Source organism: Leptodactylus fuscus, chromosome 3, assembly GCF_031893055.1.
Source record: "Leptodactylus fuscus isolate aLepFus1 chromosome 3, aLepFus1.hap2, whole genome shotgun sequence".
Classification (NCBI taxonomy): Eukaryota; Metazoa; Chordata; class Amphibia; order Anura; family Leptodactylidae; genus Leptodactylus; species Leptodactylus fuscus.
In genome coordinates, this window is record NC_134267.1 from 22842352 (window position 1) to 22860482 (window position 18131).

An 18131-nucleotide genomic window follows, 5' to 3' on the forward strand; every position below is an offset into this window, starting at 1 on the left:
AGAATATAACTACTATAATACTGCCCCTATGTACAAGAATATAACTACTATAATACTACTCCTATGTATAAGAATATAACTACTATAATACTGCTCCTATGTACAAGAATATAACTACTATAATACTGTTCCTATGTACAAGAATATAACTACTATAATACTGCTCCTATGTACAAGAATATAACTACTATAATACTACTCCTATGTACAAGAATATAACTACTATAATACTACTCCTATGTACAAGAATATAACTACTATAATACTACTCCTATGTACAAGAATATAACTACTATAATACTGCTCCTATGTACAAGAATATAACTACTATAATACTACTGCTATGTACAAGAATATAACTACTATAATACTGCTCCTATGTACAAGAATATAACTACTATAATACTACTCCTATGTACAAGAATATAACTACTATAATACTACTCCTATGTACAAGAATATAACTACTATAATACTGCTCCTATGTACAAGAATATAACTACTATAATACTGCTCCTATGTACAAGAATATAACTAAGAAAATAGGAAAAAATATGGTCAGTAGATAGCTTGAATCTTCTAAATGATTCAGCCGGTGCACGTCCCGTCCCCCGGACCTCCTGGGGTAATATGTAGAACCTTTGAGGAAAAAACCCAATACAGTCTGGGCTCCAGGAATCTTTTGTTTTAAGATATAACCTTTATTTGGTCACTTGCTTAAAAACAGTACACATAGACGTGTTAAACAGTGTGCAAAAAAGTTAGAAAGAAAAGAAAAAATAGTGATTAAAAAGGTCGTTCCTGGCTGACGCGTTTCGGGATTATGACTAAATCCCTTCATCAGAGCAAGTTGGATGTACATGAATATACCTATTATATGGCTTTCCTAATAATCAGGCCTTGACAATATGCAGTCATTCATCTTTCTATATCCTCCTTCTCTATATACCCGGTTATATACATTGTCCTATATCTGATGTTCTCTCTGCTGTTCCCGGACGTCCTCCTGTGCTCTACTGACCTGCTTTATATACCACAATATCTGATCTATATAATGTAGGATTATAGGTTAGCTACTGCTGTGATATAATCTCCTGTATATCCTCTCATTTGTCTACATTATTACGGTTATATACATGTGTATTGTTCTATCAGACTGTAGATTTATTATCCCGTCTTTTATGTAACGTTATAAGGTATTTTTGTTATGAATTAAGCTCTGTCTCCATGGCAATGTTTGATTGTGCAGTAAGGTTTTTGCTTACTGTAATATAATGCACAGTTGTGTCATCTATATTCTGGTATATCGCAATACAGTGGCAAGATAATACTACTACATAAAGCCCATACACTCACCGGCCACTTTATTAGGTACACCATGCTAGTAATGGGTTGGACCCCCTTTTGCCTTCAGAACTGCCTCAATTCTTCGTGGCATAGATACAACAAGGTGCTGGAAGCATTCCTCAGAGATTTTGGTCCATATTCACATGATGGCATCACACAGTTGCCGCAGATTTGTCGGCTGCACATCCATGATGCGAATCTCCCGTTCCACCACATCCCAAAGATGCTCCTCTATTGGATTGAGATCTGGTGACTGTGGAGGCCATTGGAGTACAGTGAACTCATTGTCATGTTCAAGAAACCAGTCTGAGATGATTCCAGCTTTATGACATGGCATTGCATTATCCTGCTGAAAGTAACCATCAGATGTTGGGTACATTGTGGTCATAAAGGGATGGACATGGTCAGCAACAATACTCAGGTAGGCTTTGGCGTTGCAACGATGCTCAATTGGTACCAAGGGGCCCAAAGAGTGCCAAGAAAATATTCCCCACACCATGACACCACCACCACCAGCCTGAACCGTTACCGATACAAGGCAGGATGGATCCATGCTTTCATGTTGTTGACGCCAAATTCTGACCCTACCATCCGAATGTCGCAGCAGAAATCGAGACTCATCAGACCAGGCAACGTTTTTCCAATCTTCAATTGTCCAATTTCGATGAGCTTGTGCAAATTGTAGCCTCAGTTTCCTGTTCTTAGCTGAAAGGAGTGGCACCCGGTGTGGTCTTCTGCTGCTGTAGCCCATCTGCCTCAAAGTTCAACGTACTGTGCGGCGTTCAGAGATGCTCTTCTGGCTACCTTGGTTGTAACGGGTGGCTATTTGAGTCACTGTTGCCTTTCTATCAGCTCGAACCAGTCTGGCCATTCTCCTCTGACCTCTGGCATCAACAACGCATTTCCGCCCACAGAACTGCCGCTCACTGGATGTTTTTTCTTTTTCGGACCATTCTCTGTAAACCCTAGAGATGGTTGTGCGTGAAAATCCCAGTAGATCAGCAGTTTCTGAAATACTCAGACCAGCCCTTCTGGCACCAACAACCATGCCACGTTCAAAGGCACTCAAATCACCTTTCTTCCCCATACTGATGCTCGGTTTGAACTGCAGGAGTTTGTCTTGACCATGTCTACATGCCGAAATGCACTAAGTTGCCGCCATGTGATTGGCTGATTAGAAATTAAGTGTTAACGAGCAGTTGGACAGGTGTACCTAATAAAGTGGCCGGTGAGTGTATATTATATACAGGAGATACCCAGGTTATACCAGCTGTACATATAGAATTATATACAGGAGACACCCAGGTTATACCAGCTGTACATATAGAATTATGTACAGGAGATACCCAGGTTATACCAGCTGTACATATAGAATTATATACAGGAGATACCCAGGTTATACCAGCTGTACATATACTGTAGAATTATATACAGGAGATACCCAAGTTATACCATCCTGGTCCATATCACTATATACAAGAATATGTATAGCTTATACCATGTTATAACATACTTATTTTATACTAGCATGGCATATATTAATATATGTAGTGATGGAAAACTTCTAACAATTCTTGTAATCTGTCCTTGTGATCTGGGCCCAGGGATTAGTTGCACCTGCAGAGTTGCCGCCATGTGATTGGCTGATTAGAAATTAAGTGTTAACGAGCAGTTGGACAGGTGTACCTAATAAAGTGGCCGGTGAGTGTATAATACCACCATACAATACTGGGATAATGAACATAGTGATGTCACAGTACAGGGATAATACACACAGTGATGTCACAGTACAGGGATAATACACACAGTGATGTCACAGTACAGAGATAATACACACAGTGATGTCACAGTACAGGATAATACACACAGTGATGTCACAGTACAGAGATAATACACACAATGATGTCACAGTACAGGATAATACACACAGTGATGTCACAGTACAGAGATAATACACACAGTGATGTCACAGTACAGAGATAATACACACAGTGATGTCACAGTACAGGGATAATACACACAGTGATGTCACAGTACAGGGATAATACACACAGTGATGTCACAGTACAGAGATAATACACACAGTGATGTCACAGTACAGAGATAATACACGCAGTGATGTCACAGTACAGAGATAATACACACAGTGATGTCACACTACAGGATAATACACACAGTGATGTCACAGTACAGGGATAATACACACAGTGATGTCACAGTACAGGGATAATACACACAGTGATGTCACAGTACAGGGATAATACACACAGTGATGTCACAGTACAGAGATAATACACACAGTGATGTCACAGTACAGGGATAATACACACAGTGATGTCACAGTACAGGATAATACACACAGTGATGTCACAGTACAGAGATAATACACACAGTGATGTCACAGTACAGAGATAATACACGCAGTGATGTCACAGTACAGAGATAATACACGCAGTGATGTCACAGTACAGAGATAATACACGCAGTGATGTCACAGTACAGAGATAATACACACAGTGATGTCACAGTACAGAGATAATACACACAGTGATGTCACAGTACAGAGATAATACACACAGTGATGTCAGAGTACAGGGATAATACACACAGTGATGTCACAGTACAGAGATAATACACGCAGTGATGTCACAGTACAGGGATAATACACACAGTGATGTCACAGTACATGATAATACACACAGTGATGTCACAGTACAGGGATAATACACACAGTGATGTCACAGTACAGAGATAATACACACAGTGATGTCAGAGTACAGGGATAATACACACAGTGATGTCACAGTACAGAGATAATACACGCAGTGATGTCACAGTACAGGGATAATACACACAGTGATGTCACAGTACAGTATAATACACACAGTGATGTCACAGTACAGGGATAATACACACAGTGATGTCACAGTACAGGGATAATACACACAGTGATGTCACAGTGCAGTATAATACACACAGTGATGTCACAGTACAGAGATAATACAGCGATGTCACAGTACAGAGATAATACACACAGTGATGTCAGAGTACAGGATAATACACACAGTGATGTCACAGTACAGAGATAATACACACAGTGATGTCAGAGTACAGGATAATACACACAGTGATGTCACAGTACAGGGATAATACACACAGTGATGTCACAGTACAGGATAATACACACAGTGATGTCACAGTACAGAGATAATACAGCGATGTCACAGTACAGAGATAATACACACAGTGATGTCACAGTACAGAGATAATACACACAGTGATGTCACAGTACAGGGATAGTGCAGGGTGAGATCACTATGTTTACTCTTAAATCACATTGGAAACAACCTTACAGCGATACCTAAGCATTGGGATAACATAACTAAGATACAGATCACTAGTACTATATAAAGTAATGGTGCACAGAGAGGTGACACAGACAGCAGGTAACCATGGGCACAAAATAAATCCGGGGTTCCATTTTATTTGCGACATCTGTGACTAAATCTTATACTAACTAACCTATTAATGTCTATGGCCTCCAAAAGTCAGTAGTATTTATTATAAAGGAAGACCTAGATAGGGCCCCTGGTAAGAGGGGGACCACTGCTAAACTAAACTCCTGTTTCTTGACACAGTATCTTCCTGCAGCCTCCACTAGGGGGAGCTCACCACACTGCATTGGGTTTGATAGAGCTCCCCGTGTGTCTGACAACCAATGATCCAAAACTGTGGGTTCCTATAGTAGGCTTTGCTGTACTGGTATAATTTGTATGCTCCCCTATGTGATGTAAGGGTCTTCATGTTACACAATCAAGCTATACTAGAGATGATACAAGGGCCAGTGTTCTATTGGGGGCCGAACATCAGGCCCCTGCTTGTAATGTCTCATATTCAGCGTCATAGAGATAGGACATCGATCGCGGGGAGTTATTGTTTTGTCCTTTGAGGCTTTTGATATCTGGTCATTTTATTCTGCTCGACAATGGTGTAATGTAAATCCCTTCCTATCAGCTGCTGCGGCCCCCTCCTCAATGTGGGCTTGAGCCTTGTATACATCACTGAGCTCATACATATTACCTCCTTATATGTTTAGTATATGCACAGGCCATAATATATGCGAGGGTCTGGATTTCATGCATGTGTCCTCATCATGTCCATATAATGGCTGGGTACAGTCATTTCAGTTATCCAAATTCTACATTTTCTCCGCACGATTTCATTGTACCAATATGGCCGTGTAAGAAGAGAATTCAGAGCGTACGATCTGAACCATAAACGGGTCATTGCCGCCCTTTATTTTCTGACATCTGGCGCATTACAGAAATAGATCTCAGTGACTCAGTTGTGTTCTGCAGATCTGAGAATGTACATACACAGCTTTGAAGAATGTATGTCGCCATATTCTCCCAGAAGATGCTTCTTTTTAACAGCACTCCGTGTGGTCTGGCAGGGTATTACAAGTAAAATTAAACAATAGCTGTAAGTGTTTCTAACAGGACTTCCTTTTCCATAGATTCCTATTTTGGCCCCAGTCTTTGGTGGACACCAGGAATGGATAGAGGTGGTTTTCCCAGGTAGTGTAGTACGGAGAAGCTCCTCCAATTAAAGAGTGCTTCGGCACAACCAGTTCCAGGAGGTTCCTTCGTTGGTAGAGCCTTGGTTAGCTCGACATCCAAACCTGTCCTTCTCCCGAAAAACCAAAGTTGTAGACTCCTAATATGGTGGCTCAGTAGTTAGTATTGTATTACCGTGTGTGAAAAAATCCCAACTATCCAAAAATTAAGTTATTTATATTGTATTGTGACCGCCATAAAAAAAATACAATCCATTAATTCATCCATTTTTGTCATCTCGCCAATACAAAGTACCAATGAAAACCACAAAAAAGTCCTCACGTAGCTCCGACAACACAAAAGTAAAAAGTTACGGACATCGGAATACGGCGCCCCCTAGCAAACCATTTACTTTTGAAAAATGTTGTAGGACATCATAAAACCAGGGGTGAACCTACCCCTTTTGCCGCCCGAGGCGAACTACAGAAAGCCACCCCCCCTCCCGGGAGGAGGGGGGGGGGAGTGAAGGGGCGTGGCCGAGCGAAGGGGGCATGGCCGAGTGAAGGGGGTGGGGCTTAGCACCGTTCGCAGACAGAGAGCAGGCACAGAGATGACCTGCTCTCTGCCTGAGCGTGAGGGGAGGCTGCTGGAGCAGCGCTGCTCCAGTGGCCTCCCCAAACCACCACTCAGTGCTAAGCCAGTCCAGGACAGCTTGTCCTGGACTGGCTTAGGTAATCAAAAATGCCGCCCTCCCTGGGGTCCTGACATAGCGCCGCCTGAAGCGCTCGCTTCAGGTCGCCTCATGGGAGGTGCAGCGCTGCATAAAAACCTAAATAAATAGGATTTTGCCGTGATTGTAACGACCTGACGAATAAAGACGCCTTGTCATTTTTTAGACCGTGACCAGTATAGACAGTGCTGTAGAATAGATTGTCACTAGATACAGGACTACAATAAATCACTACCTTCTAGGGTTGAGCCAATCTTGAGATTTCAGGATCGATTTTAAAATCCGATTTCCGATCATTTTCCAGCCGATCCCGATCGTGAAATTTGCTCGATCGCTGATCGGGATCCAATCTTTCCGCTCAACCCTGTACCTGATCTCGAGGCTACTGCCCGGGTAGACATTTTCTAGATAACAGCTCTTCTGGAACAGAAGGTTCTTCATGTTGGATCTGCTGCTGAGTTCGCAGTTTGTGGTGCCAGAGTAAAGGAGAATAAACTGCTGAACATAGAACTGGAAAGAAACCAGAGGAAGCCGAGGTTTTACTGAGCTGAAACGTTCCAGAAAACTCAACACCCAAGTATATTATTGATTTATAATCGAAGAGGATTAAAGAGTTTATTGCGTTACAGGGCAAGAGAAAGTCAAGCACGCCAAGGAGTCGGGAAGACGGGATTAAGGTCTATTTTGATTTGCAAGGACCTATAATGTCACCGTACACTGATAATCTAGAGTCAGGGGGGTATACAGAGGTAGGTGGGGGCGGCACATAAAGTATGAGACCCATAGTCTCTAAAATTCAATGGTTGAACCTCAACTAGACCTGCTCTGTAGAGATTGGCATGAACAGCAGCACAACCGGGGCACAAAAATTTGTTTCTAAAGTGACAATAACATCACTGCTTGGCCTTGGCCTCAAGGAACTAGCATAGCCTTCTTATATTGTCAGGTCTAAAGATGAGTAAACTGGAACCAAATATTCTCAACCTACAATAGGCCACGCTCACACTGGTGGAGTCTCCATTGGCATTTTTGTCACTGTAGACAATAAGAAAAGAGAAACTACATTGGAAACACGGGAACCCATATGGATCCAATTATAAGCCAATGGGCTCCATCAGGCACTTTATACAAGAGTTCGTCACAGTGCTATGGTTTGCATCATGAATGGAAGCCATGCTGAGGATGTGAACAGGGCCTACAGCTGGCCAGTAATGTCAGCTGAACCTTCCAATTTATAGGGGACGGGATGATTATCTAATGTGTATGGGGGCCACTTGACTCTCCTTCAACAGCAGGTGTCAGGGGATGGAAGGGTTTGGTCAACTGGACTTCAACATAACAGATTGTTTAGTTTTGACGGCCACTGTCAAAGATGTCTGGAGAAGACAGAAGGGTCTGACGGTGGTTTCCCCCACTTCCGATTAAGGACACATGCACGTTTGGCCAGGCATGCATATCTACAGGAGGTTCTGAGGAACAGCTGTTGGTAGGATGACAGTGTACGGTCAGACTAATACAATGGGGCAGTATTCTGGATCTGTTAGACTCCATTGGTGCACGTGGGCAGTTTATGATCCCACGGTCTATGAATCATCGTCAAGGGGAATTTGCCGATCTCTACTTTGGTATGGTGGTCAAAGATGGAAAATTTCCCTTTCAATGAAAGATATGGAAGACTGACTGGAAATTCCGCAACATATTTGGTCAAAAACTAAACATTTTCCTCCAAGTTCCCAACACGAAAAAGAGATTGTTGATAGTAATGGATATTGACAAGAATTTGGGCAGGTCCCAATACATTTTGGTTTGTTCTTGAGTGAAATAGTATTTGTGTCTATTCTGTATGGTTTTCGGATAATCAGACATTCCAGACTAGTAGCTTCCAGAACACGCAGAAAACCAACTCATCGTGTCCTACTGACAGTACAAGATGAAAGTCTTAAGGAAAAAGTCGACAAATTCTTCCAAGTAACTGTCAAGGAAGACATGAAGGATCGAAATTAGACTCAGGATCTGGTGTAATAACCTCAGCTTCCTTCATGTCTGGCTGGAAAAAAAAAAAAATCTTGAAGTCCGGGCAAGTATTTTTTGCAAATGTTCCATTTGATTATCCCATCTTTACGCAGTAAATTGGATTAGCCAGGCGTGTTATTTGGACCCAGCACAAGGAGTCATGTAGGAGATTTTGTTTTACTATTTTTGGAGCGAGAACTATTTCCGTAATCTCAGCAAAGTGCCAAAAAAGTCATCCGCGGGATCGTATTTCTCAATAGTCATTAATAAGACCTGTGGGAGACTGGGGCTTTATGGGACGACGCCAAATTCCACCGTATTAAGATAAACAGATTATCCGGGTTATGAAAATTCTTTATTAGTCATCAGTAAGGGATTATCGGGATGTGAAGAAGAGAAAACAGACTTTACAGGAAACTAAGATGTGAACAGTACATTACCTGACGGAGCTGATGGTATCCCATTACTAGAGTGACCCATTGGGGTAAACCAAAAACAAGCAAACGGGTGACGGAGAGGACCCGGCAATGGAACGATGACTGGCATCCAATGTTGAGTGATGGTCCAGTGTGGATATGGATATCACCACACAATGTAGCTATATACAAGTATCCATATCTAATATAGAAGCTCCGTGTATCTAAACACAACGGCCAAGATGGATGTGTATATGTGGCTTTCTGCCCACATATGTCACGTATAGTCCTTAGTAGAGATGAGCGAGTAGCACTCGATCGAGTAGGTATTCGTTCGAATACTACGGTATTCGAAGTACTCGTACTCGATCGAGTACCACTCGCTGTTCGAATGTAAAAGTTCGATGCAGAACCAGCATTGGTTGGCCGAATGCTATACAGTCGGCCAATCAACGCTGGTTCTTCTCCTACCTTTAGAAGTCTTCTCCGTGCAGCTTACCCGCGGCGTCTTCCGGCTCTGAATTCACTCTGCCAGGCATCGGGCCTGGGCAGAGCCGACTGCGCATGTCTGCTTGTAGTGCGGGCATGCGCAGTCGGCTCTGCCCAGGCCCGATGCCTGGCAGAGTGAATTCAGAGCCGGAAGATGCCATGGGGACTCTGCAAGGAGAAGACTTCTCGGAGGATCCAGCCCGACCCTCACTCGTGGACTTGGTAAGTATAATTTGATCGAATGTTGCCTACCCCTGAAACGAGCATTTTCCCCCCATAGACTATAATAGGGTTCGATATTCGATTCGAGTAGTCAAATATTGAGGGGCTACTCGAAACGAATATCGAATCTCGGACATTTTACTGTTCGTTCATCTCTAGTCCTTAGTATGACCACAATTGTACCACATATTACAGACCACAACAACTATAGTCCAACAGTCCTCGTAGAAGTTACCACGTGGCACTATAGTAATTCTGAGCATTGACTAAACAAATGTCCCGACAATCTCGTGGTGAGTTCTTCTTGGCCAACATTGGATCATGGTCATGTAAAATATATGGAACCATGATTTGTGGCTGTGCCCAGTTTACAGCTGTACACGAGAACAGTCTATGGTGAACATAACAATTGTGCTGCAGCTCACATTGTACACAACCTATGAGGACTGGGCAACGGCCCTGTAGCCGAAGTCACTTGTAGCTCTGGATTAAAGTTTTGTCTTGCACCTCATGCAAAATTTGCCGATTGTTACTTACACCTATCTGTGTCCAGAGTTGCAAGGTAGAAAGCTTCCATGTGGTCTATGACTCAAGGATCAACACAAAATACAGTGTCAGTGGTGGATCTGTGCGGGGTGGACCTTCAAAGGGGCCCTAATTTAACTTACATGCTCCGAGTATTTGATGAAGTTGGACCCAGAGGTTTCGATTCCCTGTAATGTGATCAGAACCAGCCCTTGTCCCCGAGTCACTTCACCTCCTCTCTAGTATTCACTTATGGGGCTGTAGTATAGTCATCCTCTTAGCATAGGTATTACCTGTGAAAACACAAGAGGAGGGAGGAGATGAAGCGACCCATGGGACAGGGACGGATTTTGATCACGCTACCAGGAGATGACCCAGCCTGGAACGCCCAGGGCCAGCTTCAACACATGCCCAGAGTAAGGAAGGTAAGCCAGTCAATGGATAACTCCTTTAAGTCCTAATACTGCTGTACTGGAAGGTACACGCCATGAGAGCCTTGGACATGGTAGGCAGTCTGCTCCCATTCACTACATAACATTAAGGCCCAGTGGCCCGTGGCTCTGTTTTTGTGAAGAGACCACGTCAAAATGTTGACGGTAATGTCAAGCAGTGAGACCCTTCCCCAGCCTGAAATGGCCGATAAGAGAAAGCTGTAGAATACATTCACTAGTGCAGCAGAATGACTCCGATGATAGATTTTGTTCCTCTTAAAGAGTTAATCGCATTGAAGAATCCTCCATGGATTGGAAAATCCCCCAAAATTTGCAGCCACAAAAAGAGAAGATTGTAAGCGGCTGAGACCTTAATTAACTGCAGATCTGAGATGTAATTACTGGAGCACGAGACTGTGAAAACGGCGTCACCACCGAAATCACAAGACGCTGCGCTCACCGACAAGGCCGGCTCCAGATGTGTCAAAGCACAACAACCAAGGTCAACGCTGGTCCAAAAAATTCTAAATGCAGTCAACTCCAATTTCCCACTCAGATGTCTAAGAAGCCGAGATATAAGGAGCTGTGTGCAGGCTTTAGCAGTTACAGTGATGGGTACATTATAGTCACAAGTGGTTTTAATTTTCCCCTCAAAGTCAGAATTCTAGTAAGTTAGCTTTAGAAAAAAATAAGGAAACTTAGTAAGGCCTGAACCTGAAAGGACTGCACCAGCAGAATAGTGAGCGCAGCTCTGGAGTAGAAAACAGGATGTAACTCAGGATCAGTACAGGATAAGTAATGTAATGTATGTACACAGTGACTATATACCAGCAGAATAGTGAGCGCAGCTCTGGAGTAGAAAACAGGATGTAACTCAGGATCAGTACAGGATAAGTAATGTAATGTATGTACACAGTGACTATATACCAGCAGAATAGTGAGCGCAGCTCTGGAGTATAATACAGGATATAACTCAGGATCAGTACAGGATAAGTAATGTAATGTATGTATACAGTGACTGCACCAGCAGAATAGTGAGCGCAGCTCTGGAGTATAATACAGGATGTAACTCAGGATCAGTACAGGATAAGTAATGTAATGTATGTACACAGTGACTGCACCAGCAGAATAGTGAGCGCAGCTCTGGAGTATAATACAGGATATAATTCAGGATCAGTACAGGATAAGTAATGTAATGTATGTACACAGTGACTGCACCAGCAGAATAGTGAGCGCAGCTCTGGAGTATAATACAGGATATAATTCAGGATCAGTACAGGATAAGTAATGTAATGTATGTACACAGTGACTGCACCAGCAGAATAGTGAGCGCAGCTCTGGAGTATAATACAGGATGTAACTCAGGATCAGTACAGGATAAGTAATGTAATGTATGTACACAGTGACTGTACCAGCAGAATAGTGAGTGCAGCTCAGGAGTATAATACAGGATGTAACTCAGGATCAGTACAGGATAAGTAATGTAATGTATGCACACAGTGACTGTACCAGCAGAATAGTGAGCGCAGCTCTGGAGTATAATACAGGATGTAACTTAGGATCAGTACAGGATAAGTAATGTAATGTATGCACACAGTGACTGTACCAGCAGAATAGTGAGCGCAGCTCTGGAGTATAATACAGGATGTAACTTAGGATCAGTACAGGATAAGTAATGTAATGTATGTACACAGTGACTGTACCAGCAGAATAGTGAGCGCAGCTCTGGAGTATAATACAGGATATAACCCAGGATCAGTACAGGATAAGTAATGTAATGTATGTACACAGTGACTGTACCAGCAGAATAGTGAGCGCAGCACTAGCACCAGTAACTCAGCACCAGTACAGGATATATGAGAGGTTTCCTACCTACCATGTAGAATACTGGTGTCCTTATACACAGTAATGGAGAGTTTGGGCCTCACTGGACACCAAGGTCTGGATGTGATGTTACCTCTGCACCCTCTATGCTCCCCCCTCCACTTATGTTGTGTGAGACCTAAATAGGAACCATTTTCCAGATTTGTCATGCAGAATATTAAGCACAAGGATGAGAAAAGTTTTAATCTTTTTATTCATATACAATAACAATGCACTTTCAAAGGGTCTACAACACATTTGATCCCTTCACAAATGATTACAAAGTGAAATGAGTGAACACATCAGAGGAAGTGACTGCGTCGGCTGATAAAGGGATGAAACAAGGATTATGGGAGGAAGAAAGAGGATCAGAATATCAAACAGAAAACAATCATTAAAAGCAGAACAATATCAATAAACCCAATAAAAAAAACCCTCGGATGGACGAGTTCACCTAGTTCATATACACGCCATATATAGGGCTATAGTCACACATCACCTCTGCCATGGAGGCGCACACAAACTAAAAACACAGATGGGACGTTACTCTATGGCGAGACGTATAAATAGTTAAAATCTACAACTGGGTTTGGCTTGGTTTATTATTGAACTATAAAGTGCAATTACACAGGGTCACCCGGTTACCGGCAGTCATAGATGGGTATGATATGGTGCCTACTGGCCAAGCAGATACGTTCCTGGGGTGTTAGGTTCTCCGGTACCTCTATGGTCTTCCAGCCACAATAAGCAAGTTATTTCTCTTTTTAGATTTTGTCCCATTGAGGTAACACAACCGTGTATCCCTGGGAAGAACCTGAGTGTTGGTGTCCGATCTTTGCCGTGAGAATACACATTGGCCATGTGAACATACTCTACGCTATTCAATCAGATTAGGACAGGGTTATTGCCCTTCCATCCTCTCCTTCCCAAGTACAAGTTTCTGTTGCATGCCACCATTGGCAATGGGCAACCACCTCGGACGGTAGAAATGCTTCGTTGGTGGGTCTATCCATGAAAAACCTGTCTACATTGTTCTAGATTACATGGACGGTTCGCAGTGAGGCATTGGACAGGTTTTAACTCAAGTCTACAGTCTTGGATAGATGGATTGTCCTACATAAGAATGGAGGTCGGAGTAGATTGAGGGTCTTCCAATGGTTATGCACAAGATGACGTCATGGACTTGCTCAAGAGTACATCATCAACTATGATTGGACCGTGCAAGACACAACCTACGTACAATAATCTACCCGGTCATAGGTCTGGAGAACCGTATCTTGGTTGGGTGAGTGGATTGTCCTGCATGAGGCTGTTTCATGTCCTGAGGCCTCCGTGTACAATATGATAGACACTTGATGTACTAATACATTATCATTCGCTAAGTGATTGTTCGAGCATGAAAATGTGGACCCGCACGCGACCATAACAATATTCTACTTGGCCATTGTGTTGATTAAATGTTGTTTCCACACAAAGACTCATCTTGGTTCGATAAACGGACCAACGGACCGGCTAGAAATCATTCCCAAAGTGGTCCATAAGTCATCATTACCCAAGTCATTCCATACTTTTTGACCAAAATATTAAGATTGTCAATTAATGCATGGCCTGGGTTGACATGGTCAAAGTCTATGGTGGTAGGGGACATGACCAGATGTCTGAAATCTCAACACTTATCTCGAGATGTCCCGTGAATATTAAATTATTGGGAGATCCTAATCCTATAAAAATATCTAACGCTATTGGAGGTCAGGAAGACAACCATTGTCTATATGAGTATCAGCATGGTGCCCCGCGCTTGTGAGCGAAAGCGGAGAGAATCTATAAAACCGGTGGACTTAAGCCACTCATGAATTACATGGAAACATTTGGCCAGACACGACTTCTCCTGGAAAATCAGGTTGATAGCTAGTGTTCTTGGCCATGGTTCAGAAGAGGACACCTATTCCCTTCCTGTGAGATGGTTCTTTACAAAGACATTGTGGTCTCAGGACGAACAAGGAGGAAGAACGTCCGTAATTATCACTCACAAATCTCACTTAAAATTTCCAAGGAGAAACCTTTGGTGGAAAATGAATTTCAAGAGGATGAAAGGAAATCCGCAGGAAGCCAAAGGCTTTATAAACCGTCAATTTATCACCAAGAAAGTGTCTGGAAATCCGACAAAGAACTAGGCTGCATCCGAAATAGGACAAGATAACACTCCTAGGAGAGGGAAGTCCAGGCCAAATCATCTTCAAACACGTCAGAAAAAAGCTTCTAGGACGCAGACATCCTCATCATGTTTGAAAATTGTGTTAAATTTCCAGTCAAGGAAGCAAACTCGCAAAGCCTTCTCAAATTTAGGAATTGTGCAGGGTCATGGACATGTTGGAAGAGGACGTAGTCCAGTTTTTGCCTTTCAGGGTGGTCCTTTTTGACCAAATAAACTTTGTTGAGGACTTTGTAACATACATTATGAGATGCTATGTCATCCCAGTGAGCAGATTTGGTCTTGTCTCGAAAACAGGCATCGGTACAGCGATAACCATCTACCACGCAATGCCAAATCCATTGACCCGGATACTTGCCTCATCACGTCTTCTCTTATCTTCCAAAATCTCCATTTACATAGCCCCAAGTGCCCGAACAGAAGATGGACTTTTACAAAAGTGCAATACAATTCCTATAATTTATAGGACGGGATGGGTAGTGGATCACCGGACGTTTTCTTCTAAGGGTCTCATAATGGGTTCTCTCTGCACAGTTTTTGGTCTCGAGAGGTTTTAGATTATGATCCAGTGCAAACTGATCCGAAGAACTGGATTATCGGAGGCCAGAGTAAAATAGTCAACTATCTAAAATGTACAGACACCTTAAGACTTAACGGGAAGTGACTTTTTTGTTTTAATCAAGTCTTATGTTCAACATATTTTTAAAGAATTTTCGTTGAGGTTTTTACAATTTCCATGTAATCTACATTAAAAAAGGAACAAAAAGAACAAAAAATCCTGAAGTTCTGATGGGCCAATAAGCCAAATAATATCCGGAGACTTCTTGTCTTCTGCAGGAGATTTGGTTGCCTCACTTACAGCACACAGATGATCGCCGCTATCATGTATAGGTAGAAGACACAGAATCCACCAGTTACAATAGGTAATGGCCCATCTTGTCTACCTACCCCTTTGCACACATCACTGCTTGGACGGTGGAGGACAAGAGGTCCTGGACGAGTGAAGCCGCTAGGTCCATAATGAGACCTAGTAACTCCCTAAGAATAGATTCCCGTTGATTATTTATATAGAAGATCAGAGGGGAACATATATTGAAGACAATGACCTGAGTGGTTTATGTAGTTCCAAGGAACAATCCACAATGACTATAGACCAAAAATCCCATAACCCTTTCGTGATAGAAAAATAAGTTTTGTACATTTCATAAGACATGACCCAAATCGGTACTAGTCAAGCAGAGGTCACCTCGAGTGGTTGGTCTGGAAGGTTTATCTAAGGACGGAACCAGTAATGGTTGGTGAAGACCAACCTCTCAAGGTCAACACCACTGTCTTAATTCAAGCCATTCTTGAGGATCTTCAAAAGACTTTACCCCTCAACCCAAAAACTTGAAGGACCATTAGGGTAAATTCACACAAGAAAGTGGAGAGGAATTTTAGGTGGCTTTCGGTGGTGGCTTATACTCTCTGCTAAGGCTCATATCAAAGGGCCTACCCGGCAAAGTGTCTTGCACTGTAGGTTATGCATCAGATAGAGGAGGACACTTATGTTTTCAGCGTCTTGCCTCGGTTTCTGACTCCTATTGAATACAAGGGTAAGCAGATTCAGGACAGAGAGTGGCTTCGATTTGGTGGTGGACTCATCTCCCCAATTATTTAGGCGAGCTCTGCACTTCACTTGAATAGGAGCGGAGCGGTTTCTGGCATCTTGTATAGAGCGCTCGTTGGCAGGAACGCTAGAGGTTGTCCGCCAACCGATCTGGTACCAATGACCTAACCATTGTAAAAGGAACTTGGGCAACCCCATTAAGGGAGCTAAGAGAGGGAAGCTGTACGATCTGGGGCAGTATTCAGAAAGGGGTGGTAAAAAAGTAAAAAATGTATCTCCCCACCAAATGTGATTTATACTCCACTAGTAAAGCTCTGTTTAACCCCAAGCAAAAACATCCGATCTGTGTCAATGGTCGCAGCATCTGGCGCTCAATGGCCGCCACGCTTTCTGGCAGGATTGCATTAAAAAAAAAAAAAAAAAAAAAAAAAAAATTGGTAAAGAAGAAAAACAAAAAGATACAGTATAAAGAAATCTGATTGTCTACCGAACAATATCAAAACGCAAAAACTTTCATGTAAAAGGGGACAACGGATTAACCCTTTGAGTACATTCAGCGATACAGTATGCATTCATTTAGTGAAAGTGTTCAAACCCCATCCAAGGAGCTGCAATTTTTTTTTTTTTTTTTCCTATGAAGGTGGGTAAAATGATTTTTTAAAAATACAATAGTGAAGATACCTGGAAGAACGTATAAGGGAATTCCACCTTTCATCAGACAGGTCCTAACCTAAGAACCCCAGAACCGTTCTCAGAAACAAGAGGCCTAGATTCTCCCTTTGGAGCCCAAATCTTATGGGCACTAGTCAAAGACTCTTAAGATCCACCATCGAAGAAAGACATGAAGGTTTCATAAATCTTTGACCAGTTCTGGAGATCGGTGGTCAACCAGATGAATTGGTAATGATTCCAACTTATAAGGCTTCCACCATAATGTGGGATTCCCCTAAGGTTCTCATGAAGTGCGGGCAACCCAAAGCTGCCCAGGAGCTGGAAAACGACAAACATCAGCACCCTGGAGAGCCTTGGGTTACTTGGTTCACATGCACAATATGATAGATATTACAAAAAGTATCATAAATAGACAGCCCTGTATTATTTTTGTTTGCCCGCCATGGCTTGCCGATTGGTATGATATTGGTGGCATGCCAGCTCGATGAGCTCAAGTCCTCCGTAGAACTTTTGCTGAAGGGCAAAGATGACAATCATGAGGAGGGTGTACCACCGCACAATGGTGTACAGGTAGATGAGGTAAAAGGACGCAACAGTGAACGCTGTCCAGTACAGCAACGAAGCAAACTTTATCAAGTGCACCCTGAGTTCCGATTTGCAAGGAGGGATTCGGCTGCGTCTTGTAACGTCGAAGTATTTATCTCCTTCGTAGAAGGTTCGCAGCCGCTCCTCCTTCTCCTTCCAGCGATCTTGGCACCAGAGCTGGAGGTCTTCCTTAGAGACGGGCAGACTACTGACGGGATACCTACGGACGTGGAAGTGAATCTCCTTGGGGAAGTTGCCATTGAGGATGTGTTTCTCGGTCTGAGGAATGTTGTGAGGATAGGCCACGGTTATGTCATGGATGGCATCAAGGTTGTTGCCTGGAGGAGAGCAGAAAAAATATAAATTAACAGTAAGAAAGCAGCCATAGGTCAGAGCAGAGCTGAAGGCCCCACCCTCTTAATGAGGCTCCTCCCTCGTAAGGCTCCTCCCCTTCAGTCTAT

At 42.8% G+C, this 18131-nt stretch overlaps 2 protein-coding genes across 2 annotated transcripts in view; one reads left to right on the forward strand and one right to left on the reverse strand.

The window, feature by feature from the left end:
* LOC142196879 (calpain-13-like) overlaps window positions 1-18131 on the forward strand; it is a 347930-nt gene that overhangs the window by 256868 nt on the left and 72931 nt on the right. The window lies entirely within an intron of this gene.
* Window positions 12789-18131, reverse strand: part of LCLAT1 (lysocardiolipin acyltransferase 1) — a 66650-nt gene continuing 61307 nt past the window's right edge. Inside the window, exon 6 of the mRNA XM_075267242.1 lies at window positions 12789-18008. Within this exon, the coding sequence (XP_075123343.1) occupies window positions 17509-18008 (500 nt within the window). The 3' untranslated portion in view covers window positions 12789-17508. The remainder of the gene's footprint in view (window positions 18009-18131) is intronic.